We start from the raw sequence: 25,322 nt of genomic DNA, 5'->3' as shown, positions 1-25,322 counted from the left end.
ACTCGAGGAAACCAACGTGCACAAAAAATGCACGTTTCTGTGGCCAAAATTATCAGCAACGTTATGTGGGGCATTGTAACTAAACAACAAATTAATTTTTGTAAAACAAGAGAAGGAGTTTAAAAGCTATATTATGTTAAGAGACTAGTAAAAAATGATTGAAGAGAGCGTCCGGGAAAGCTACAAAGCTTTTCAGTCATATGCTGAATTACAGACTTTGACTGTCGAATAAGGCAGCACGTTTTACCAAGCTATAGTAGCAGTTTAAATCTGTGCGAACGGCGAAAAAACTTCCCGTATGTGAAGCTGAGGCATATTCAAATAAAGAAAAAGAGGGTTATCGCAAGCAAAGGGCACACAGTACTGATACTTATATACTTACTTGTGCTCAAGTTACAAAATACATGGAGTCAATTCTTTTCTCATTCTCAAAACCCGCGGAAATTGTTCGGAACATGAGGAGCAACAATCTTATTGGAAGGTTTTTTTTTTTTTTTTGAAGACTTGCCCGTTCTGTTTGAAAGCAAGTAGCATTAACAACACGTACTAGTGCTCTCGAACATTTGAAGTTCCTGCTCAGCAAACAAGTAAATGTCGTGGCAGCCACATAGCATATAGCCGTGTGGCGTTCAATCAATCATGCGGCCAGCAAATTATAACCGCACAGAGATGCATACGTGCAGCTGCCTACGCACTGTATTGCCTTTAATCCCGCAAATATAGAATAAGAGATATACAAGTATGAATACTAAAAATAAAGTAATCAATAAAGTAATACAGTCAAACTTCGCTAATTCGAACTCCAAGTTCGAATTAGCCGGAGTTCGATTTAGCGGGAATTCTTTTGATTGGCGGTACAGCGCATGGTATACCTGTATTAGAAACGCATGCGCGATAAAGCAGACGCTATTGCACGTCCTTCGGAGTGCACTTTCAATAATTACGTGCTGCGAAATTATGGCATGTGCAATGGTCAGTCCGAGATGCGAACCCGAAGAAGCAGGTGCGCACTTCCGCACTAGTATCCATAGTGCGAAGGTCGCATGGCTGTTGCCAACTGCTTCAGTGTACGCGGAGCAAGTACGCGGTTACGGGTTTGGGAAGCTGCGGAGGCTAGTGGCGCACTGAACTTTGGCCTTCGGCTTCGAATTTCGCGAGAAGTAGTCCGTGCGAACGGGGAATTTTGTTCGAATTAACCGTGGCACCTGTTTCAAGGTCAAATTAGTGAGAGTGTTCCCCCATTCAAATATGCATAACTTTGCGGGGACCAATGGACCAGCTCGATTTATCCGTTGGTTCGAATTACGCGACTTCGAATTAACGAGGTTCGACTGTAATAATTGTCGTTACATAGCGACCGTAACAGCCGAACCGGGGGAGGGCGGGGGGGGGGGGGGGTGATTACTTGCAATTTTAGGTACTCATTGTCGTCATAGCAACAAAGGTATACACGTCAACGAATACACATTAACTCACTGGCTGTGGCTTCAGGATGAACGACAAATACACATTGTCTTTTTATGCTTTCGCGACGTGTAGACGCCGACTCTCGTGCAAGGTCTCGTTGGCGCCCCGCTCTTCCATTTGTTTCCCGCCCAGCACTCGTGCATTGCGGGCGGCGGCGGTGCAGGGTACCGCGCGCCGTCTCGAAGGGAAGCGACGGCGACGAGATCGCGTTGTGGCCATTCCTATTCGGCCCCCGCGATCCATCGGCTTTCCCAACATTTTACGTCGGCTCCACGTCATGTTCGCTAAAAAGTCCCATTTTTAATCCTCTTAGCGCCGCCAACGTGTGTGCGCTGCGCGCGCGAGCAGCGCAGGCAGGCGCTGAATGTGTGCCTATCGACGAGACTGCTCGTTATCTTGGGCATTTTTTTCCTCCCGCGCCAACCCCGTGGCGGAGATTTGTTTTTCTGCTTTAAAGGGCCCGGGATATGAGCGGCATGTTGTATTTCGTTTCTCCTTTCTGCTTTTTTGTTTCTTTTGATGTCTCGGAATTTCTCTTTTTCTCTCCGCCTACATCCTCATCCGAGTCTTTTTATTTTTCTTCCCTCCGACGCACGCTCCAGCCGTTTTTTGGCCCCTCTTCGTCGACGCCAACGTCCGCGGCTCCTTCGTCGTGTATAAGATCTTTTAATGCGCCGTCGAGGCTTCTCGGGGAACATCTGTTTGCCTTTGGCTCTGGTGCGCGAGCGATGTTCGGCGGGGGAGTTTCGCTCGGGAGATTTCTGTCACGCGAATGCAAATATTCACCTTATCTCCTTTCGAAGCGTGTCAAAAAGGCGGTAATGAAGTGTCTTCCTTTCCATCTCGCATCACGGTGCAGCCGTATTTTTTCCGCCCCTTTTGCTTCTTCGTCTTCGTTGACGCCGCCGGAAAATTTGTTTCCACCGGCATTCCTCCCGAAATTTGTGTCTATGGAGGCTCCTCCGGCCGAACGCGTGTCGTCGACTCGTCAGCAGTGTCGCAACAGATGCTGTCCTCCTGCAGCTAGTTCGCTGCACGCGATTTCACGCTGAATACATTGTGAGGATATTGCTTTTTTACTTTCGTGTAAAGTAAAACTACATGTCACGCTTGCTTCGTGTGAAAGCTATTTCCATTGATACTAATATTAGTTTACCGCGATTCACATTTACCTACCAACCCGGACAACTTTTTTTATTTGTATGATATGGAATGTACATAACGGACTAGCAGTGCTTAAGGGGCTACGAGACAAATTACAGCCTTGATCAACGTGAAAGAACTAGTCTTTCGCTACTCACTCGGCGATATTCCAGCCACCAAAAACATCTTCTAACCGAAGAAACGCCACAAATATTGAAAACTTTCAACTCTCTCGCTAGAGTGACGCAACATAGTGAAGAGTGACGTAATATGGGCCAGCACTAAAACATAGGTATCAACGTGTTACCTGCACGTGAGCATTCAAGTGATACGCCCAAACGAAACTAGATGCCACACTGCAATCGCCCAGTTTTTTTCTTGGCGGTGGCTTACATCGGCGGCCGTAAATCACACAAATACCTGTGACGTCATACAGACGTCGCCGGGAAGTAGCTGTGGCCACTGCTTCATTTGTTTTTTTAACATGAAAGTGTTTTATTCCGGGATACACAAAAATTTCACAGACGTCGTATCCGTCACGGAAATGATGCCAGTACAACGAAGCAAGTAGCCTGTAAAGGATGCACCCCTGCAGACAGGGTCTTCTTGCGGGGAAGCAACCTTTGGTACTAAAGTGTACTTTATAAGGGTTGTTCGTTTTCTGGTTTTATATTTTAACACGAAAGTGTTTCATGCCGGGGTACACCAAGATTTTGCTTACGTCATATCCGTCACGGAAATGGCGCCAGTACACCTTTGCCGAAGCGACCCGCCAGCAGGACGTCGCTCACCAAACACACCCACAAGAAAGCCGCTGAACCGCAAATCAAGCTCAGCGACAGATTTCGCTGCACATGTCACTTTATGACAGAGGAATCAACCACAGTTTGTTTAAATCTCGAGAATATTGGTGTGAAGGGTGAGATAAACTTGGTATCATCGTTATCGGTGCAAAGCAGTCTTTCTAATGAACCAAATTTCTTCATGACCTCTTTAATAAAGGGAAGACTTCCGTGCTTTGTCGAATGGCAGCAGCGAAAAGTTTGCCAAGCTTAGTATGACCGAAGACGAATCCTGCCTCCATCAACATGTAACAGGCGGCAGTATGGTATGGCTAAAAGCCGCCGTCAGCCTCGGAACGACACCTCGTAAGAACAGCTGACAAGTTTTCCGGACGAGGGTTCGAAGAAGCGACCAAAGCCCGCTCGCGTCAGGCGCGAAGTGACGTGCTGAGCTGCGCGTAATGACACCTCTGTGAAGAAACATGAAGCACACTCGGCGCCTCTGAAAGAAGGAGAAGAAAAAGCGAGGGAAGAACGGAGGCGCTTCGGTGACAGCGGACAAGGACCGAGTTGCCAAGACAGCGAGGTTCGCGAAAGCAGAAACGGGTGGTTGACGTGGGAGGAGGAAGAGAAAGAAAGGGTGAGAGTGAGAACGAGACCTCGGAATAGACAGCCTAGGCACGTGTCAAATTTTTTTCGTGCCAATCATCAGGCAGGTTCGAGTTCGCACTGGCGAGGCATGATGCGTGGCTGCTCGGTGGAGCTACACTCACCTCGCGCTATGGCCGCTTGTGGAAGAGGCTGTGGAGACAACTTCTGCAACGAAACTGACTGTAAAAGTTGGCGGCTTTATTACGAAAACTGAGCCACCGTGTCGTACTTCAACATTTTGCTCTTCTACATGCACCGGCGTTAGCGATGGCCTAAAAGAAATAGCTCTGTCGGCCTCCGAACACTATTCACGGCATCAGCGAAAGGAAGTCTGCACGCTTCCGGGTTCCTTAGCAGATGAAAAACTGTGGAATCGCTTATCAAATCTTCCTCGTCAGCTACAGATGCGTTAAACGGAGTTGTAAGCATTCTCGACATCACTAAGAAGATTGAAGTGTGGATGTTTAGGCCATGTTCTCAATTTATTGGCCACCTTACCCTTGTTTTTAAAGGTCCTATTCAACGCTACTTTCAAAATCTTAAATTCTTTCAGAAAGTAGTTAGAAAGCGCCAATCAGTACTTAGATAAGGTGGCCATAAAGTAACCAAGCCAATTAATATTCTACGCCCATGAGCTAGCTTAGGAACTCCTCAACAGATTTTTCTCTCTTTCTCGGTATGCGCATGTGTGTCCGCGTGTGCGTGCGTGCGTGCATGCGTGCACTTGCGTTTCTTCCTTTCTGTTCCTTTCACATGCAAGAAAAGCCGCTCGGTGGTTTGCGCAATGCGGGAATATCTTGTCCCAAGTCATGAACAACACTCTCAGACTAAAGGATACAAATGTTGAATCGGGGATGGGGAGTCTACGAAGAGCCCTGATCAATACGTCTCTGGTCAAGTAGAGCTATACGTTCACTTACATCTGTCCATTGTTCAAGTCAGAAACGGCATATAGGACCGCTGTATACAACAGTAGTTTTCATAAATTTGTAAAGATTGTAGTATTTAACGCGCCGACGCTACACAGGCAATGAGACACGCTGTATTGGAGGGTTCCCGATTATTTCGACCACCTGGGGATCTTTAACGTGCGCCGAAATCTCGAACACACGGGCGTTTTCGCTTTTTGCCTCCACCAGAAAAACAGCCGCTGCCACCGGGAATCGAAACCGCGTCCTTGGGCTCAGGAGCGCAACGCCTTAGCCGCTGAGCCACAGTGGCGGGTAGTTTCCAGAAATGCCATCGCGTCGTAAAGTCGGTCACTGTGCTCTTCGCACAAACAGAAATAATCTAAAATGTATTCGACTGATGACGCCAATACGTTATGCGTTTGTTTTAGATGATTTTTCCGACGAAAAAAAAAAATTCATCCGGGAACTTACGTGCATTGAAGGCGCAAGCCTGGCGATACTTATTTACAACTTGTTTACTGCGACATCGCATTTGGGTCGCTTTCCTTGCTTTCGTTCCTTCGTCTTTCGGCGCGAATTACTTCGGTCATCTTATGTTCTGCTACTTACCAATAAAGGCGTCTCTCTCTCTCTCTCTCTCTCTCTCTCTCTCTCTCTCTCTCTCTCTCTCTCTCTCTGTACCTCTCTCACACTCTCGTCGCTTTCGTTTCTTCGTTTTACGGCACGAATTGCGCCAGCAGGCAGATTGGCACACGCCAAAGCTAGTGAGGGTTCTGGGTGGCTGCTGCGCACCTGTTCTAGTCACGTACCATCACTTTCAGGAGTCACGAAATTTTCTACAACCTTTATGTCCACAATTCGTAGTTTTGCTAATTTTGTGAAGTGGGCACATTGCCCCTCAAAGCTCCCGATTACTGGCCCCCTCAAGGTTGTTGTATGTGCCGCGACGAAAGGAATAACAACAACGAGAATTTTGTTCCCCACTGGCGACGTGCACACTGTTCGTATATCCGTGGAGTTCTGTTCCGCCACTTACAAGCAGTTCGGCCTACTTGAAATTGACCTTTGTAAGGTTTTCGATCGACTGCGCCACTCGTTTCTGTTTTCACCCCTGGAGCATGTGAACATCGGTTCAGTAGTTTTGAATAGTGTACGCCTTTGCTATGAGTCTTATGACGACTGTTCAAGTATAGTAATTGTTAATGGGCACCTCTAGATGTCTGTGGTGATACAATCGTCGGTTAAACAAGGATGTCCTCCACCCCACTTCTTCTTTCCGTTTATTTGGAGTCGCTATCCTTGTCAATTCTTCAATTCCTCAGAGTTCATGGTTTGCAATGAACTTAACATCTTGGCATATGCCGATCACCTCCCCTTTTTCTGTGCTTACAAACCAAGTATTGACAAAGGTGCTTTCATTGACCGAGGAATTCTGGGTAGTTTCAGGCGCCATAATTAACTTTACTAGGACTTTTGGCCGTTGGTTTGGCTCACGGGCGCTCCCCCCATCCCGATTTGCAGGTATTGAATTTTCATGTCGGCCGCCATAATACCTTGGCGTACCAAACGGATGCTATCAGAATAACACGATACTGGCGGGAGAGGTGGGTGGACAACACTCCGTCGTTACTCTGAGATTTTTGTGCCGCATAATCTTTCAATTTGTAGTAGAGCTAGGGTGTGAAATTTGTTCCTAGTTACAAAATTACTGTATGTTTTACAAATTTTTCCCTGCGAGCAGCTCCCCACTCAGCGTTTTCACATGACCTTCACGACATTTGTATGGTCGTCTTCTATGGAGCCTATGAGACGGTATAGGCCCGTCTTTGCTGGAGGACTTGGGCCGACGCACCTCTATTTGAGGCAACTTGCAGCGTGTTTTTGGTTTATTCGTGACTCATCCCATCCTAATATTAGAGCCTTTTGTCAAGTGAGTCTTGTGGATCTTCTTTCTGGTATTATTGTTTCTTCTAGGTTTTCCTCACTGCCATATTTGTGGCGATTCATGCATGAGGTGTGTTCTTCTGTCCGATATCATTGGCACGCTTTTCCACCGACTATTTATTTACGGTGGTGCGTAAAACAATTTACAGAGACTTCATATCGATACTATTCCCTGAACCCCTCTTCAGGTCTGTACGGTGGTTTACCCAGCAAGGATGTGCCTAAGCGAGTTTGTAAACTGCCTCTTTCTCTACGTACAAAATATTTCTTTTTCAAGCTACATACGGAAACCTTGGCCGTTAAAACATGGCTGCGTAGTAGGAACATTTTTGTGTTTTCTATTAACTGTGGACTTTGTGATACTCCAGAAACAATTTAACACTGTTTTATTGACTGCATTGTTCTGGAATGTGCTTTGAAGGACACTACAAACGTACTTTGAATTAACACCCCACAGTATGCGATACCTTGTATCTCCTTGCGATGATGTCCAATTACGACCTGTTTTTTTTTTCTGATGGCCTTACAAAACTTACGGAAAACGCGCATGTTAGACAGAAACACTGAGTCGATGGCATCTTCCAAGTTGCACTTTAGTCATACGATAATTAAGCTAAAAAATCATGCACCCGTCCGTCTAACGACGGCGATGGTTGGAGCGATCGAATAGACGCCGACTTTGTGACGCGAGGGACACAGGTTCGATTACGGTCACGGGAAGGGCTTTTTTCTTTCATTCACCCACGATCATTCATCATCATCGTCAGAGAAAATTGGATTTCCTGCACGACGCATTGGCGTACAACAGCATCAGTGAGGACGCTACAGCTTCGTTTTAAGCGGCTACTCTGACCAAAATTATATTAGACCTGATTGATACCCTGTTTTGCACCGGTGCGTATCATGGCTTCCTTACTAGCGGGAATTTTCGTATGTTTTGTTCGCCGAATTGGAGATTGCCTGTTTCACCTTGTTTATTAAGCGCCATGATTTGTGAATAGTTATTTTATGTATGTTTATCTATATTTGAATTACATGCCATGAAAAAAAAAGAGATAGTACAGTTGGTAGAGCGCCAGGCTGTTACTGAACAGACCCAGGTTCACATCTCATCAGGTGACGCTTGTGTTTTTTATTTCTTTTTTCCTGCGGCGGCCATTTCCTTGGCCGGACACCTATACAACACCAACCACAACGGCACTTTTTCTTAGAATGGGGCACTATATATGCCTTAAAAGAACTTAGTTTATAAAAACTCCGGAAGAAATCGTTCCAAGCCAAATACTTTTCCGCTTTTGACTCAATGCGAAATTGAGGCCAGCAACATTTTATTCCCGCAAGCAAGTGGAGTGCTGGAAGTAAAACACAAGTTTGCCTACACACTAAGTGCAAACAGCACGGTGCACCGGTAACCGGCGGCATCGACGACACCTTGGTTCAGGACATTTTCTACTCCGCTGAAGACGCTCGAAAGCGAGCAGCGAGTTTCTCGGGCTCCATTTTGCGAGAAAAGAAAGAGCCGCGAAGACACTGTGCGACACGAGAAGAGAAACTATAACACGAAGCTGGAAAATAAAAGCGGGGGAATAAGGCGAAAGGGATGATGTCCTTCTCGGGGTTCCGCAGTCGCAGAGTGACAGGCCGGTCGACGGGTCCGCAAAGGGAAGGGCCACTGACGACGGCGAGTCTTCTGTGCCCGGGCAGGATCCCCCAAAAGTGCCGGTCGTGGCGGGTGAGCAAGCGAAGGGTGACGCGATCGGCTGGTTCGAAGCGGTGGCCACCAATTCGTTCGGGGAGGGGGCTGCCGCCAGTGGAGCAGCGCTCAGCGACTAGCCAGCCCTGTCCGGGCCGTGGCGGCGGCGGCGGCAAGCCTGGGGTGCATCCTAGGAGCCGGGACCCCGGGCCTGACTTTGATGGAGATGGATGGAACCGGGCGCGCGGCTGTCAGGGCCGCGGCCCGCACCGCGAGGCGCTGACAGTGCCAGCACCGCCCGCGTCGCGTGAGTCTGACACGGAAATCTGAGGCGCGCTGCTGCCGCAGTGTGTCCCGCGAGCCCCGTGCCCCACCACCCGGAAACAGGTAGAAGGGGCCTCTTCCGCCGACGCCGAGACGATTACACGGGGACTGCGCATGCGCCGTTACGCGCCAATAGAAACGCGCGTCGTCCGACGTGGCAGCCGGCCGCGACAGAGGGCTGAGACGTACGTACGCCGCGTTACAGTGCCGACGATGACCAATACACGCACTGTATACTACGAAGTGCGAGTGTGTTTTAAGACCCGCCTCTTTTCCTCAAATCATGTATCGGATACTACGAATAAGATACGAAACCTCGCTATACTATCAGCAATCGGGGAACACGTGTTAGCATGATGATCGGGGAGCTCGATCGAGCGAGGACCCGTGCGGACGCATTTCATGTCTGTTCCAAATCTTGTGTCGAATGATTTGACTGGATGCGATTCCAGAAATGAACAGCACTTGAAATTCCCGTTGGTTATCCTCAACGTGTGGAAAGTTCTTATAAGTTGGAGATAAAGTCAGCTACAACGGTGTTTCGGAGCCCAATAGATATTTAGAGGTTCCTTCCTTCCTTCCTTCGTTTCTTCGTCCGTTCCTTCCTTCATTCGTTTCTTTCTTTCTTTCTTTCTTTCTTTCTTTCTTTCTTTCTTTCTTTCTTTTTGGTTTGCTTTCTTCCTTCCTTCTTTTCTTTCTTGAATGACCATAGGGTGCTTGCTTTGTTGAGGTACTTTCTTGTTTCTTACTTAGACAGGAACCACACGGAATGAATGTCGTATAAGAACTTACTCAGAAGACATCATTCGTATATCGTTTTCGCGAAGTTTGAAACTAACACAATGTCGCGGTTTGCCACAAATGCCCGGTAAACGCTATTTCGGGGTGGCGCCCTCGCCGAGAAAACACCGTGTGATATCTAGGGGTCTTTCGCATCGAAACGATGTGTGCGCACGTACGTACGCGCGCACGCACGCACGCACGCACGCACGCACATACATACATACATACATACATACATACATACATACATACATACATACATACATACATACATACATACATACATACATACATACATACATACATACATACATACATACATACATACATACATACATACATACATACATACATACATACATACATACATACATACATACATACATACATACATACATACATACATACATACATACATACATACATACATACATACATACATACATACATACATACATACATACATACATACATACATACATACATACATACATACATACATACATACATACATACATACATACATACATACATACATACATACATACATACATACATACATACATACATACATACATACATACATACATACATACATACATACATACATACATACATACATACATACATACATACATACATACATACATACATACATACATACATACATACATACATGTTGAATTATGTTCTTCGATTCCCGGCTCCCGCGGCCGCTTTTCTGATGGGGGCGAAAAGCAAAAACGCCCGTGTGTACGAGATTTCGGCGCACGTTAAAGATCCCCAGGTGGTCAAAATTAATCCGTAGCCCTCCACTACGGCGCGCCTCATCGCCTGCGTTGCGTCGGCGCGTTAAACCCCCACAATCAATCAATCAATCAATCAATCAATCAATCAATCAATCAATCAATCAATCAATCAATCAATCAATCAATCAATCAATCAATCAATCAATCAATCACATACATACATACACACATACATACATATATACATACACACATACATATGTGTGTGTGTTTAAACCAGACTCTTACTGGAAGCAGGCTGACTGCTCAAACCGAATACGAGGTGAATAATTGCTAATACAAGAGAATTGCAGCCAATAAATAATGAAAGGAACGGCAATATCTGTTACGTTTACATGAGTTTCAAGTGCCCAGTTTTTGCGTTGTGTTAGGGAATAACGATCGCCAGGAATCATGATCGAAGATAAAAAAAGCAAACTTTTTGACACGACTCCCAGTTTTACACTTTAGCGTATACGCCCTAACCTTGAAGGTTCGCTTCCCTGGCGTATAAATCTCACCGATAAATATTTGCAGAATTTTGTCGCCGCAGTAATGTGTCATCGCGCTGTCTTGAAGTGGGTTAAAAAATAATGAAGTTAACTAGACAGCACCGATATAAGCAACTAGATGAACAATAAAAGAATAATCAGGTAAACAATGACGACAGAAAGGACAATAAGAGGCTCACGCGAAATACTTCTTCACTTCCTCGAACGACCCTTTGTGCGTGCGTGCGTGCGTGCGCGTGCGTGTGCGCGTGTGCATGTGTGTGTGTGCGTGCGTGCGTATGTGTGTGTGTGTGTGTGTGCGAGAGAGTGAGTGAGTGAGTGAGTGAGTGAGTGAGTGAGTGAGTGAGTGAGTGAGTGAGTGAGTGAGTGAGTGAGTGAGTGAGTGAGTGAGTGAGTGAGTGAGTGAGTGAGTGAGTGAGTGAGTGAGTGAGTGAGTGGCTATATAAAACAGTAGCAACTCACGTTACTGGCGACCCAATCGGCGTGTTTTATCAAAAGAAGCAATATTCAGTCGCAATTTTCTTTAACTTATACATTCGCCACCATGTTAGTGTTCGTTTTATATATCGATATACACCCTCACGTTGAAGACGGAACGATGTAATCCGCTGAAATACACCGCAGAAATCACTACGTCGCTGTGCTGGGAAACAAAAGAAGAAAATTGCGAGTGAGGTGCATTGCTCGCAGCCATCGGCTGAGCCAGGTTTTTAAGCCCAGGCCGTGTCACTCACACGTATATATAATTTTCCTGGCAGCAAGGGACGGTCTTTCCCGCCACCCCCCCTTTCCTCGTTCTTTTCCGGGACGTTAGAAAGAAAACACACTTGCAAAAACGCGGCTGCTGAGGTTTTCAGAAACTGTCGCGCTCCGGCGACACGGCTCAACGTCTTGGTGCAGCCACGTCCACTTATTTTTGATTTCCGTGGCAAACTTTAAACTATTTTTTAGGCCTTGACTGGGAGCTCCAGGAACGCGGGCAACCGTGAAGCAAGAGACAGCTTCTCGACAGCTGCAGCGACTGCGGCTCTTCGTAAACTTGCGTAGCCAACTTTGCCGCTTTAATTAGTTTCTTGCTTTGCGACGGCCCGGTGCAGCCTCGTCCTGGAGCGGCTACCCTCTGATGGTGTTTGTAAGAAAGGCGCGTGCAAGGCATTCGGTTCGCAGCGGATTTGACCGATACGAGACACGAGTTACGCCGGCGCAGCTGTCATTACTGTTTGCAGTTCCCCGCGGGGCCATCGGGCAAGTAGCTATAATGAACAGTGGCGTAGCCAGATATTTTTTTCAGGGGGTGTTATACGCCGCCCGTAAAGAAAAAAAATGAGAAAGAGAGCCTGCGCCCCAAAAATATCGTAGTCATTTTTCTTGGGGGGCGTTGATTGGGGGGCGTTGATGATGCTTATGATGATGCTTAGTGGCTTCCCTTTTGTAACGTGATGGCGTTGCACAGCGGCCTTAGTCGCAACGCCACTGTACAATAACCTCGCCAAAAAACACAAACAAAATAAAAAAATAATGTCAAAATAAAAAGAAAAATACTTTTACGAAATAAAACGCCCCCTGGCTGCGAGTCCGTGCCAATCAACGTCGCATTTCGCTGAACTATGGAAATTTGAAAACTAAGCTTTTAAGTGTTTGCTTTCTAGCACACTTTCTAAGGGAAGATGTTAAGGCCTTTATTAACGCAAACAGATATATTTTTGTTTCCCTACTTCCGCCTAAAGTTCTGTTTATAATAGTTAAGCGCTAGATCTCAGCATTTCACCCACCGTGGTGGCGTAGTGTCTAAGGCGCTGTGCTGCTGTGCACAAAGACGCCGGTTCGATTCCGCTGCCGGCGGCTGCTTTGCTGATGGAGGCTAACAGCAAAAACGCCCGTATTTCAGGATTTAGGCGTGTGTTAAAGATCCCCAGGTGGTCAAAATTAGTCCGGGGTCCTCCACTACGGCGCGCCTCATATCCCGGGTGTAGCTTCGGCGCCTTCAACCCCCACATTCAATCAGATCTCTACCTTTCACCGCATAAAAAGTAGCCGCATATCTGCTTCGTTCGCTGCAAACAACACCGCAAGACTGTAGATTCTTGCCGCCCTTGGCACGTAACAATCTCTCCATTGTCCTTTTCGAACCTCTCGCATTATTCCTCTTCACCTTTTGCTCCTGACACGACGAATGAAATGGAGGTATCTGCATTAAGCTAGTGGTTGAGCGGGCAGAATTAGCTCCGCAAGAACCCCGCGTTTTTACTTAAGAAAATTGCGTATCTTATAAAAAAACTGGAGGTTGATGTAGTTGGTGTGGTTAGGAGAGCATGGTCGTAAGCATTGCAGGGGTGGTATTTGTTTTTGCGCGGATTAATTTATATAAGTCAGGGCGCTGAGAACGTTTAGACAATAGCTTAGATGTGGAAGTTAACTCATAAAAGTGAAAATTACGGGATGTAGCTAAATCCCCCCCCCCCCCACCCTCGCGTTATAAGTTGGGGCAGGTAACATAAATTGTTTTTTTCTATCATTTACTGTCTAATGAAGGGTATGAAAACTCGGCAATATTATCAAGACAATATTAACAAATCTGCATTGAAATATAAAGGAAATAAACACACTGATGCCTAACGCTTACACGCCTTCCGCGCTCAATACCACGATCTTATGACCGCTATTTGCGGTCCCTTATTTCGGACGTAAGGATCTATGATGCTCTGGGGCAAATCTTTGTGTTTGTGCTCTTCGCAAAGCTTGAAAATTCGCGTCCTTTTACGAAATGAAAAGTAGTAGCAATAAGCAAGAAAATGCTTCACAGCCTGGCATTGTGAAGAGTAAAAAAGAAAAGTGCTATTCGGCAAAAACTACGGTTAGGTTTATTCATGAAGCAAGTACCCCGAAAACTGGAAGTTGTGGCTTTACCGTAACGTGCGGAGTCTACACGTGTGTTGCGGGGAACCCCGAAACCGAGAGCTACAATTGATTGATTGTAGGGTTTAACGCGCCGAGGCAACGCAGGCGATGAGGCGCGCCTTAGTGGAGTGCTCCGAATTAATTTTGACCCCCTGGCGATCTTTAACGTGCGCCGAAATCTCGTGCACACGGGCGTTTTTGCTTTTCGCCTCCATCAAAAAAGCGGCCGCCATGGCCGGGAATCGAACCCGCGACCTCGTGTTCGAATCGAGAGCTGCAATTGAAGTATATACACACACCAGGGGCATTTCTGTCCAATATGTCTGCAAAACTTGTACGCACGTGCGTTCTTGTATTTTGCTTTTAGGCGAGAAACACAGCCTTCGCCGTTGTGAATAGAACACCCAACATTGTCAATACAGCAGCACAGACTTAGGCGCCGCCTTCCACTACACTACGGTGGCAAAAACTGTGAAAACTGGACTCCTAGAACTGATGCCCGGCTGGAGTCTTGTTTTAGAGTTGTCATTTTAAGGCCATGGGGGACGACAGAATAGGATGCCGAACTTTAAACACCGTTAACTCCAATATTTACTACCTACGTGAACTGCGTTTCAGTCGTTACGTGTGCTTCAAGAAAGCGAGTTTTTGTATGGGGCTGCTTTTTTTCTTAACACGAAAATGTTTTATTCCGAGGTACGCGAAGATTTTGCTGACGTCATATCCGTCACGGAAGTGACGCCTGTACAACGAAGCCAGCGACTTGTAAAGGGTGCACCCCCTTCACACAGGGTGTTCGTGCGGGGAAGCAACCTTTAGTACTAAAAAGCGCGTTATATTTAGGGCTGTTCGTTTTCGGGATTTATATTATAACACGGAAGTGTTTTATGCCGTGATATCCCAAAATTTCACTGACGTCATATCCGTCACGGAAATGACGCCACTAGACCTTTACCGAAGCGACCCGCGAGCAGGACGTCGCTCACTAAGCACACCAACAAGACAGCCGCCGATCCGTAAATCATGCTCAGCTGCAGATTTCGCTGCGCATTTCACTTTCGTGTTTTACTGATTCCTATTGCAGAGGAATCAACCATTTTTGTTTTTTACGGAAGGCTAGAAGGGGCATCTATTTGAATCTGGTGTAGTGAAAAAAAAAAAAAAAAAACTTGTTGCAGAAATTGCGTATGTTCACACTAATATTGCCAACAGCCTAATGCAGAAGCAAGTGCCTTGCTTCTTAACCCGTCGTTTGATCGCCGAGGCCCGTGCTGTAAGGTTGGTTTCACCTATCAAAGCGTAGTCCTGCAAGAAAGCACGCTTTAGGGGCAGCGTTAAGGAAAGGGGAGGGTGTGAAGGTTGTTTGCCTTATCGAGGAGAAAAAACAGAGCAGAGAGACAGAGAAATAAATGAAAAATAGTAAAAAACCGGCTTTCAGAGAACGTACGCTTCTACGAATGCGTTCTAATATGAACTCTAGTTGGGATACTCAAGATGAGTGGAAAACCCCTACATTTTGCTAACTAGCGTGCAAGCGGAGAGCGATAATTGTTCGGATGATCTGAAAGCCTGCCCACTTAATTTAACATAAACTAAAGCGATGTGACGAAAACAATACGCTTTAAAATACTCGGCAATTGGCGCGCATTTACTTATGACACGAGCTGCTCCTCGTGTTCAATACAACCATGAACTGCTGAAACAGAACCGCAGAGCTTGCTCAAGTCACGCACTTCTACACCCACTGTCAGTTCAGCCCGAAGACCGGGAGACGACAGTCGATTTCGCGGTGCTGACTCAGACGTGTCATCCCGAGCGGGGCCTCGCTTAGTTCACAGTGCGCCATAGTCTCTCCTATTGCGCCACCTCCCCCGTCTTTCGCCCGCCCTTTGGCCTCCCATTTCGTCCAAGCAGCTGCGCTTTCGCGTCGCGCGAGAGGTCCGCCGTCATGGGGATGGAGACCACCCGGTCATACGCATTTTTGTTCCTCCACGCATTCTTCCTTTTAGTCCGCCCCAAGTAAAAGGAGCCGGCAGCAACAAGAAAAGAAGGAGTCGAAGGAGGAACCCTCCCTGCCTGCCAACTGCCACGGCGGCAGCAGCAGCAGCAGCGGCCCCCCGGCCGGCTAACTCGGCGTCCGCCCGCGTATCTGACTGGGTACTAGAAATCGTTACTTTCATTATGGACTGGAGTCAGTCGGCCGTGAGCGCGGTCGGAGTCAGAGCTCCGGGGCTTTCTCCTTGCCTCGGGAGGAGGGCGGAAGGGGCTTCGGCGCGAGCAGCGCGCGCGTCTCTCGGTTCTTCCTCTCTTCTTGCCTCCGCGGCAGCGAACGCGGCGACCGCTCTGACTGGCAGGCCGGCTTCGTCGGAGGGGAAAGGCGGCCGGCCGAGTATCGCTCCACTGAGGAGGCCTCGAAACAAAAGGCGACCAGCGCCAAAGGAAAAGAAAGCCCCGGGGCCGCGTTGCGCGCGCGCGCGCGCGAGCACACAGAAAGAAGGGAGGCATTTAATTTGCTTTCGATCCAAGAAAAGGGGGGGTCGGCGCGCCCGCCTCCGGCAACGTGGAAGCGGCAGCCGTGGAGACGGCGCGGCGACGGCGGCGGCTTCAAACTACCGAGACGCGTTAGCAGGTTCACGCTCCACGAAACTTTCCTCCCCTCCTCCCCACTTTCTTCCCCCCTTGCCCTTTTATTTCTTTCGTCGGCCCTCCAGCGTCCCGTTTTATTCCCCGGTTTTCTCTTTGTGGACGCCGCTTCGGCGTTCCTTTTTTTGAGGCCCGTTACAAGGGTGCGGACACGGGTTCTCGATGCTTACGCCCACCGATCATTGGGTTGCGATCCCTGAACGCCGCCGCCGGCTTCTTTCTTGCGTGTCCGCGCGGGTGCCTCGTCTTCCGCTGCCTCGAAAGCCAAGACGTCGGGAAGAAAAATAAGGAGCGTGGCGGGAAGGGACATAAATACGACCGCTGAGAAGTCAGGACCCACCTTTTGTCGCCCAGCCCTTTTGCTTCCTTTCCTTCTTTTCCGATTTGTAAAAGGTTGAATGCGAATCTTGAGGAACGTTCTGTGTTACTGAGACAGTTTTTTTTCTCGTCATCTTGTTTGCGATTTCCGAAGCAAACCTGCTTCTCGTTCTTATTTTTAAATTTTTTTACAAAATGAGGGAGTAAGTTGGATGCAACAGCGCTTTCTCACGAAATAAGCCGATACTCTGAAGAGCGACGGAAAAAAGCGAGAAAGAGGGAGAGAGAAGAGAGAGGAAAAGGGTAACGGCTGATTGCTTGAACGAAATAGCATGGGCCTAAGTATCGAGAACATTTACGCTCGAAAAGGTTAGCATAACGTGAGAGCTCGGTTGAGTTAGTATTTAAAGCGCAATGAAAATGAAGAATGGGCATTGGAGCGAAAATGACAGAAAGAAGCACCGTCGGTCGAGGCCGGTTCTTGAATCCCGCGAGGAAGTCGAAAATTGCGATAAACGGAGGAGGTAAGACAAAATCACTCGAAATGGGAAAAGGGGAGCTTTTTGCATTTCAAGAAATTAAGCGCGAAAGGCAAGGGTGGAAAGCAGCGAGCCAGAAATCGTAATAAAGAGGGTATGCAAAGAAAAAAAAAACCAGACATGGTGAAGGGGACCGGGCTGGATCTCGAGACAAATTGCTAAGATACCGCGAGCAGAAGCGTGAAGTTTCTTTTCTTTTGCGTTGAAGCTTTCACGGCCGGACAGTTGTTATAGAAGTAGGTGTGGGAAGCGCAGGGCATGCAGGCATAAGAAAGAGGGAAAAAAAGGAGGGGAGGGTGGGGGTATATACTCGTCCGCCCTTCAGCAAGTCCTTTAAAGAGAGGATGGAAAGTTCTGATGAAAGCGATAATTAGCTCGATTCGCTGATCTCGAAAATGAAAGTTCGCGAGCGCGCGGTGCTGACTTCAGCAATCGGCTTAGGAGAAAAGTCAAATAATCCTCCGAGGACGAAGACGAAATGCAGGAACGACGGAGGGGAGAAAAAAGGAGCCTCTTTTGCGCTGAAGAGAAAAAGGAAAAAGAAAACTCAGTCCAAATAAAGTGAGAATAAGTGAAAGAAAAGTGTCATGGTTGTTTCGCCACGACTCATGCAGTAATTTTAGATAGAGAGTAAGTTTAGTGAGTGCGTTTGTTCACGCGTATGTGTCTCTAGAGTTCTTCACCGAAAACCGGCCGGTGGATTTCTAGACTTTCCTTGAATCTTTTTTTTTTTTCCCTCCGCTTTCCGGCGTTCAAAGTTCGTCGGGTATTTCTGTTCTGTGCTTTTTCTCTCTCTTTTTTAAACTCTCACCCCCCCCTCCTCCTCCCCCTTCTTCCGCCAGGAAACGAGCACACAGCGCTTTAGTTTCGCGCGCACATTTGAAATAAGTCAGATACGCTGATCTGCGCTCCATGGAGTCGCGACGGACAGACGCACGCGGGGCCAGAGATATAGCAGCGTGGCATCGACGTGTTACCACTTTCATTTACCTTTTAGTGCCTTCTTTTTCTCTCTTCCCCAGGCTTTTTTTTTTTTTTTCATTCCTTTTTAAGCTTGTCGTCTCGGGAGGATCGTTACGTCGTTAGGAAACTCAACGTCCTGTGAATGCAAATAGGGCCCCAGCGCCGCCGCTGCTGCCTCCTGTGAAACAAAAACAGCCCTGGAAGCCCTACTGGGTGTACAGGGCTCGCCAGGTTTTTCCCTCTTCCTCAATTTTCTCCCTCTACCTCTCTCTCTCTATCTCGTCTTTTGGTTAGCGCAGTTTATTCGCGATTATTTTGCGCTTGTTTCCCTCGCGATCCCGCACTTTTAGCCTCGGTTTCTTTCACTACCGGCAGAGAGCGGCTCTCGTCCGCTTCATTCTTTTTGAGGGTGTGTCTGAAGAGCGAGCGAAAAGCTACACAACCGGGGAGAGTATTTCTGCGCGCATCGAGAATTTGCGCCGAAAAGCGCTCTCTGCATAATTTGCGTCCAACGTTTTACTCTCGCTTCTTCGTTTTGTTATTTCTTCATCCTAATTTTTCTCGTCTTCTCATTTCACTCACTTTCCTCTCGTCCCCGGAATATGTATCTATCTATTGCACGTATAAAAAGAGGCGAAGAAAGACGAACTCCCTTTTCGATACCTCTGTTAACATTCCTCGTTTTTTTGTAACAGATCGCGAGCCTGCTTTTTTTCTTGTTGGCCTCTGGGGAATGAGCTTCGCGTGTGTGCAGGTGTGCCTTACGGTTTAGTTTACAAGATTTTTTTTCTGCTGTAACAACTTTTCATATTTATACCTTCTGTCGGCTGCGCTGGCAACACCGCTTACTGTAGGCCGCGAATAGGGACGCCGAACGACACCAGCTGGCGGTGAAATCGCTTCCCGGCGGTGCCGCTGCGGTATTTACTTCGGGCTTAAAGCGGTGCGAGGCTTGCTTCATTTTTGCTTTGTCGCTGCGGTGGTTACGCCCTTCTGGGCTGCTGCAGCGGCTTTAGGCATGTCCGATTCGATCACGCGTTAATTTTTCCGGTAGCGATTTTTAAAGACACGCTTACTAAACCAGCAGCAGCAAAGTGGGGCGGAAGGAGCGGGTCGTGTTGGAACGGCTCTACGCAGCGTTTTGCCCGCAGCTGTTGCTCGGTTTGAAAGTGTTGGTTTGTTGATGGGGATATTAATCTCCAGTGCCCGAAAGACTGGGCTTCTGTATGCGTGAAACACTGCACTGGTCGGATGAAAAAAAAAAAAAAAGGAAATTGAAAAAGAAAATAAACAAAGGAGGAATGAAAATGAAGGTGTTTAGTTTAAACACGGTTTGCTTCAGCATTAGTGATAATGTCTACAGCCACTCAACTTCTCTCCAGAGCCTTACGATTCACAGCTTACTCGTATTGGTAGGATAGAACAAGCAACAATGTAACTGGCTGGCTATGGATGAAAACGTGATCCAAAATACGCTTATGAGTAAGGCCAAATATTTAGCCCACAGAGAAATAGTCAGCGATAGAGCTACTAATCAAAGTGTTAGTTGGATACTCCTCATGCCCTGCGGAAATCTCGGGCTTGATATTTTGTGTTTGAATAAGGTTTAACTGGATAACGAATTAACGTTCGTGTTCAACTCAGTTTGGCCACTGTCGATGCTGTATACGTGCCACGAGATGTGCGAGTTAACCCATTTTTCTTTCTTTGTTTTCGTGCGCAGAGAACGGAGAAAACGGAATGCCGCGACGTCTGCGGACCGCCTACACCAACACGCAACTTCTGGAGCTGGAAAAGGAGTTCCACTTCAACAAGTATCTGTGTCGGCCTCGGCGGATCGAGATCGCCGCGTCGCTCGACCTCACCGAGCGTCAGGTCAAGGTGTGGTTCCAGAACCGGAGGATGAAGCACAAGCGGCAGACGATGATGAGCAAGCAGGACGAGAAGGGCAACTGCGACGGGGCCTCTGAGGGAGAGGCACCGGACTCAGCCGCCGCCGCCGAGCGGCTGCTCCAGGCCGCTCCGGGCTCCAGTCCCTCGTCGGTGCAGGGCGCCGCGATCGACGACGGCGGCCGGGACGGCGGCTGCTGCCCGCCCGCCAGGGCCTCTTCGCCGTCGGGATCCGAGCCGGACTCGGACTCCAAGGGCCACCTCCACCCGGCGCTGGGGCTGGCATCGCCGGCCAGCTCGGACAAGACGCCCACGCCCGGAGCCGTCAAGGAGGGCTTCGGCGAGCGGCCCAGCCCGCTGGGACGCGCCGCCAGCCCCGGCCGCGCCGCCAAGGCTGCGGCGGCCCTGTGCGCCCTGGACGCGGCTAGCCCTTCGGCCGCCACTTATCCTTGTCCCAGCGCGCGTGTGGCTTCTTCTCCCAAGTGCCAGCTGCCGCCGCAGCTGTACGGGAACCACTACGGCCAGGAGCGCGCTGGACCGGCGGCCGGCGCCGCGCAGCCATACAGCGCCTCGGCGCCCCAGCACCACCAGCAGGGCGCATACTGCGCCGCGGCGTACCGCTCGCCACCCGCCGCCAGCACCGCCGTGGTCGGACCACAGCCGGCCAGCAACGGCTACGTGGCAGTGCTGCCGCACGGCTACAAGCCTATGTACTACCACCACCAGCAGGGAGGAACTGCGGCGCAGACCTGCGGGTACGCACCCGCGGCGGCCGCGGGGGTCGCGACGCACGTGAACATGATCGGCGCATCTATGGACGCACATCAGCAGATGCACCACTCGCAAAGCCAGCAGCAGCAGCAGAGCCAGCAGCAACAGCAGCAACATCACCAGCAGCAACACCAACGGCAGCACCAGCAGCAGCACCAGCAGCAGCATCATCAGCAGTGCCCTACCCAGCACCAGGGGACACCAACACAGCCGACAAGTCAACAGCCGCCGACCCACCAACAGCCGTCGCCGGAGCAGAGGCCGTACATGTACGGCATGGAGGGCATGAGCCAACCCACCGCGCCTTCCCAGGCCTACGTCGGCGAATACAGGAGTACGGGTCAGGAGTACGGACGTGGCTACGCTGCCGCACCCTACAGCTCCGAGGCGGAGAGTATGGACGAAGGCCAGTACAACGGCGCCAGCGATAGTAATGGCTACTCATACGCTTATCGCCCGCCAGACTGCTACCCGGCCGAGGAGACGAGTAATATGGTCGCCTCACCGAGTGGCGACACCGGCATTTACTACGACATCGGCTGCAACGGCGCTTCCGCGAATCCTGTCACCAACCGAACGCCCGAATATGCACCTTCGGGGAAGCCACCGCCTCAGCAGCAGCAGCAACAGCCGTACCAGCAAGCGCCGAACAGTTACTACGAGATGCAGAATGGCACGGCGTCTAACGCGGCGGCCAGCTACAACCCCTCGCCGGAGCACTACAACGGCCAGAGCTCTTCCGACACCGACCTCAACTTGAACAGCTTCTACTACGGCGATTCCAACGGCTACTCCGGTCCCGGCTCGTGCGGTTCCAACGAGTTCAGCTTCCTCACGAACATTGCCAACGAGTACGCGGCGCCAGAGTACTACCAACTGAGCTGACTGCAAGACGCCGAGTGAGCCGAACATCCGGGCGTGTGTGCGTGCGTGCGTGTGTGTCAGCCACATCGCTTGGCCGCGTGACGAACGAACGGTGTGCGGGATATCGGGCAACGAGGGGGCCGAGACGCGAATGGCGGCGCGACCGTTGCATGCGAGAGGTGCGCGGCTCCAGCATGGCGAACTCCTGTCTTTGATGATGCTGGAGTCAGACAAAGAAGCGCGTTGCAGGTCGCCAGCTGTGGGCAGTCGGTCTCGCCCTGTCAAAAGCTTCTTCTGCTGTCTTCGCTTTACAGGAGGGGCAGGCTTCGGCGCGGTGTCCCGTGGCGTGTGGGCAACGAAGGCGAAGGACATCACCCAGCACATGTTGTATCTAGACCTGTACGTATGCGCTGGAAGAGAACAGTGTATGCGTCTTCACGTCTCTGAGTGGGGAACGTTCAGCTAATAACCGTACACAAAACGCAGCCATGCTAACCCTTTTCGGAGCATTATTATTCTTTTTGCCCTGCAAAGAGTGCAATAATTACGCGGCTGGTCTGAAACATTGCCAAGCGAGCAGAGAACACCACACACGGAGCCCTGTTCATCACACGCATGAGTCTTCTGTGATTTTAAACGTCTTTGTTTGTGTACACGTGTAAATATAACTTAAGAGGCACTGTGCAATCTTCACGAAACACGAAGCTGACCTTAGGCACAGATTTGTTCTCGGCAGCGTTTGGCTTCAGCTGAGCTACCCCAGTGCAGCTCGGTGGGGTCGCAACTTACTCAACTTTCTCTGCTCCCTACCTTCCTCAATTCCCCGTGAAAAGAAAATGCGTGTCTGAATAAAGGGGCCATGAAGACCAAACACAAGTTTCGTTTTGGTTTATTAAAAGACTGCTCTCCAGTGAAAAAAATGATAGCCATGTTATCGCAAACTTCAAACAAGCAATCGAGTTATCAAAGAACACAGACGAAGCAGTGGTGACTCCCCAGCCATTTTCTATGACGCCACCGAATCTTGTTTGTGCGATTTGCAGCCGCTGACCTAAGCCACGGCCAAGAAACATGGCTAAGTGATTTAGTAGGTCCTTTAGAGTCGGTTGATCGTAACGCTTGAATTCTAACGTGCGGTTCACACACTGAGAAGCATGATTTCAGTGCTGTCCATATTTCGTCACTCCTATCCATATTACGTCACTGTAGCGCCAAATTTGAAAAATTTGCAATATTTCCCGCGTTTTCTTTTTTGGCCAAAAAAACATCTTTCGTGGCTGGGATGTAGCTGAGCTAGTTACCAAAGGCTAGTTCTTTAACAGTGAACAAGGCTGTATTTTGTCTTCATGGCCTCTTTAAGTTGACAACCATAACGAAGAAGATTGTGTCCTGACACCCTTACCCTCCTTTCTCCTGTACCCAGTAGTCTTTGAGAATTTTCTTTGGCCGGTCACAATTTCTTCCAGCATCGCAAGGATATTGCACTTTGTTCTTATGTATAGCATGTATTGTATAAAACACTGTTGTCTATCGTGTCCACACCATGTGTTGAAGAGAGTTAGTCTGTACATATTGTTATAAGAAGTGGCACCACCGTACTAATCTGTGTTTTCCAGTCTCTCGACGAATTAGTTTTGCTGCACAAATCCTAAGCAAGGGCAGAAAACGTATACCATCACTCCGTGTGAGTGCCGCCTGAATGATAAATGGGAAAAATAAGTGACGGAGTTATCTGCCGAGTGAACTGAAGGCTGTTTTTTTTTTTAGTTTGGGCCTAATTCGGCTCTTACACGGACCTAAAATATTGTACACGTTAATTAAACGTTCCCAAATGTTCCCGCAGGTGTAAATGTCACCTTCATGAATCAAGTTGGTGTGAAGAGAGTGTGTACGACAAGTGAATGCTGACTGGATCACAATTAAAACCTTCCTGTCCCACGAACATCAACGGTGTCGGTCTCCATTCAAAACTTATGATAAGAAGGCGTCCTTGTTCCTGGAATGGCCAGTAATGTCGTATATTCGCCATTCTCGGTTACTAATTTTACATTAATGTCTCAACATCGGGTTTTTTTAGAGCCCACGATAGCGATGGGCAGCGTTTGGTTTCCAGCGAAGCTTATTACTCCAGGTACACAGCTACGAAACGCCCGGTAGCGTCGCTCTGACCTTCAGGCTTAGCCAAGGTCAAGCAAACGCCTCGTATGGTTCCCTGGCGCCCGTGGAAGCGCCACCAACCACGCTTCGGCCGCCGAGAGAACCAATTCGTGGCACCGACGGAAGCATCTTGGGGCCTTGCGAGAGCAGCGCGTCCCGTTAGTTATTTCTCCGCGAAAAAAACTTTGTGAGAGGCGAATTCGAAACGGTATAGAACTGAAGCTTCGCTTCACGTCGTTTCCCACCTGCGCGGTATTCGTCATTTTTATTTACATTGGCTTCTTTCAAAGATGTAAAGATTTCTCTGCGTTTTTCCTTTGATTTCACATAGTTTCAGCATATTTTGGTTTACTAATGGGCTGAGTGGCGTGCGAGGACCAATTGCATCTGTACTGGCTGCAGCAGTGAAAGAAAGGGAACACAACCGCTTTGTGCCAGAAAATTAGACGCTTAATAAAGAATCCTTAAATTTGAAAATACTTCTCTCGTCACGATTGCGCCGCTGTTCCCAAGGACGCGGGTTTGATCCCGGCCGCGGCGGCCGTTCTTCTTGTCGAGGAGAGGAACGAAAACAGCCGTGTGTTGAATCTTCAGCGGACAGTGAGTACCCGCGGCTGGTCGAAATTAATCCGTAGTCCTGTACTATGGCGCGTCTCAAAAGCCTAAGGTTTAGCACCGGCGCAAATTATCCGCACAAAATTTGAAAAATTTGAATTTTTCGCCCCGCGAGTACAGCTGCAGGACTTGTTGCTTGGCATGTCGTAACCACTCAAAAAAGCAATTCTCAGCCTTTTACCGCTTAAACACAACGTCGCTATATTGATATAAAACATGCGCAGGAAACTAGTTTTACAGGTTATCAGTTACTTAACCATGCTTGTGGATTAAGTGGGAAACCAGCCACGCAGGCTGAATAAGAAATTCAACCTAATTAATCCGAATGTGAGCGGAGCCGTCAATGTGTTTGAATAAAAGGTTATAATCACGAGTACTCTTACTTGGACGGCTACGATTATACTCTGAAACTCACCTGAGTAATACAGCGATATATGAAATAAGCGATTTAATATTACAAGCATTTACTTATTCCTCCTCCAAGTCCCGCAAACATTTAGAGAACAGACAAAGTAACCAAAATAAGCACGAAAAGTTGCTCTTCAAAGAAACGCAAATTAAAATACGGCTAAGTAAGAAACCCTCTCTCGGTTTTGGACCTTTCAACAAATTCGCCATTTTTTTTATTTGAACTAAGGTCGAAACACGTGAACTAAAGTCAAATTA

General features: G+C 48.5%; 1 protein-coding gene and 1 long non-coding RNA gene across 6 annotated transcripts in view; one reads left to right on the top strand and one right to left on the bottom strand.

Moving 5' to 3' along the window:
* Positions 1 to 23,826, top strand: part of Pb (homeobox proposcipedia) — a 104,301-nt gene extending 80,475 nt beyond the window's left edge. For both annotated transcript variants that reach the window (XM_077707023.1, XM_077707024.1), the window contains one exon: positions 20,083 to 23,826. In XM_077707023.1, coding sequence (XP_077563149.1) covers positions 20,083 to 21,905 — 1,823 coding nt within the window. In that variant the 3' untranslated portion in view covers positions 21,906 to 23,826. The remainder of the gene's footprint in view (positions 1 to 20,082) is intronic.
* LOC144178881 (uncharacterized) overlaps positions 1 to 25,322 on the bottom strand; it is a 559,382-nt gene that overhangs the window by 11,281 nt on the left and 522,779 nt on the right. The gene's annotated exons all lie outside the window — the stretch shown is intronic.

This window comes from Haemaphysalis longicornis, unplaced genomic scaffold, assembly GCF_048455015.1.
Source record: "Haemaphysalis longicornis isolate Haplotype H1 unplaced genomic scaffold, Haemaphysalis longicornis Haplotype H1 scaffold_4, whole genome shotgun sequence".
In the NCBI taxonomy this organism is placed as follows: Eukaryota; Metazoa; Arthropoda; class Arachnida; order Ixodida; family Ixodidae; genus Haemaphysalis; species Haemaphysalis longicornis.
Note: the sequence above shows the minus strand (reverse complement) of the source record. Positions and strands in the feature narration are given on the sequence as shown.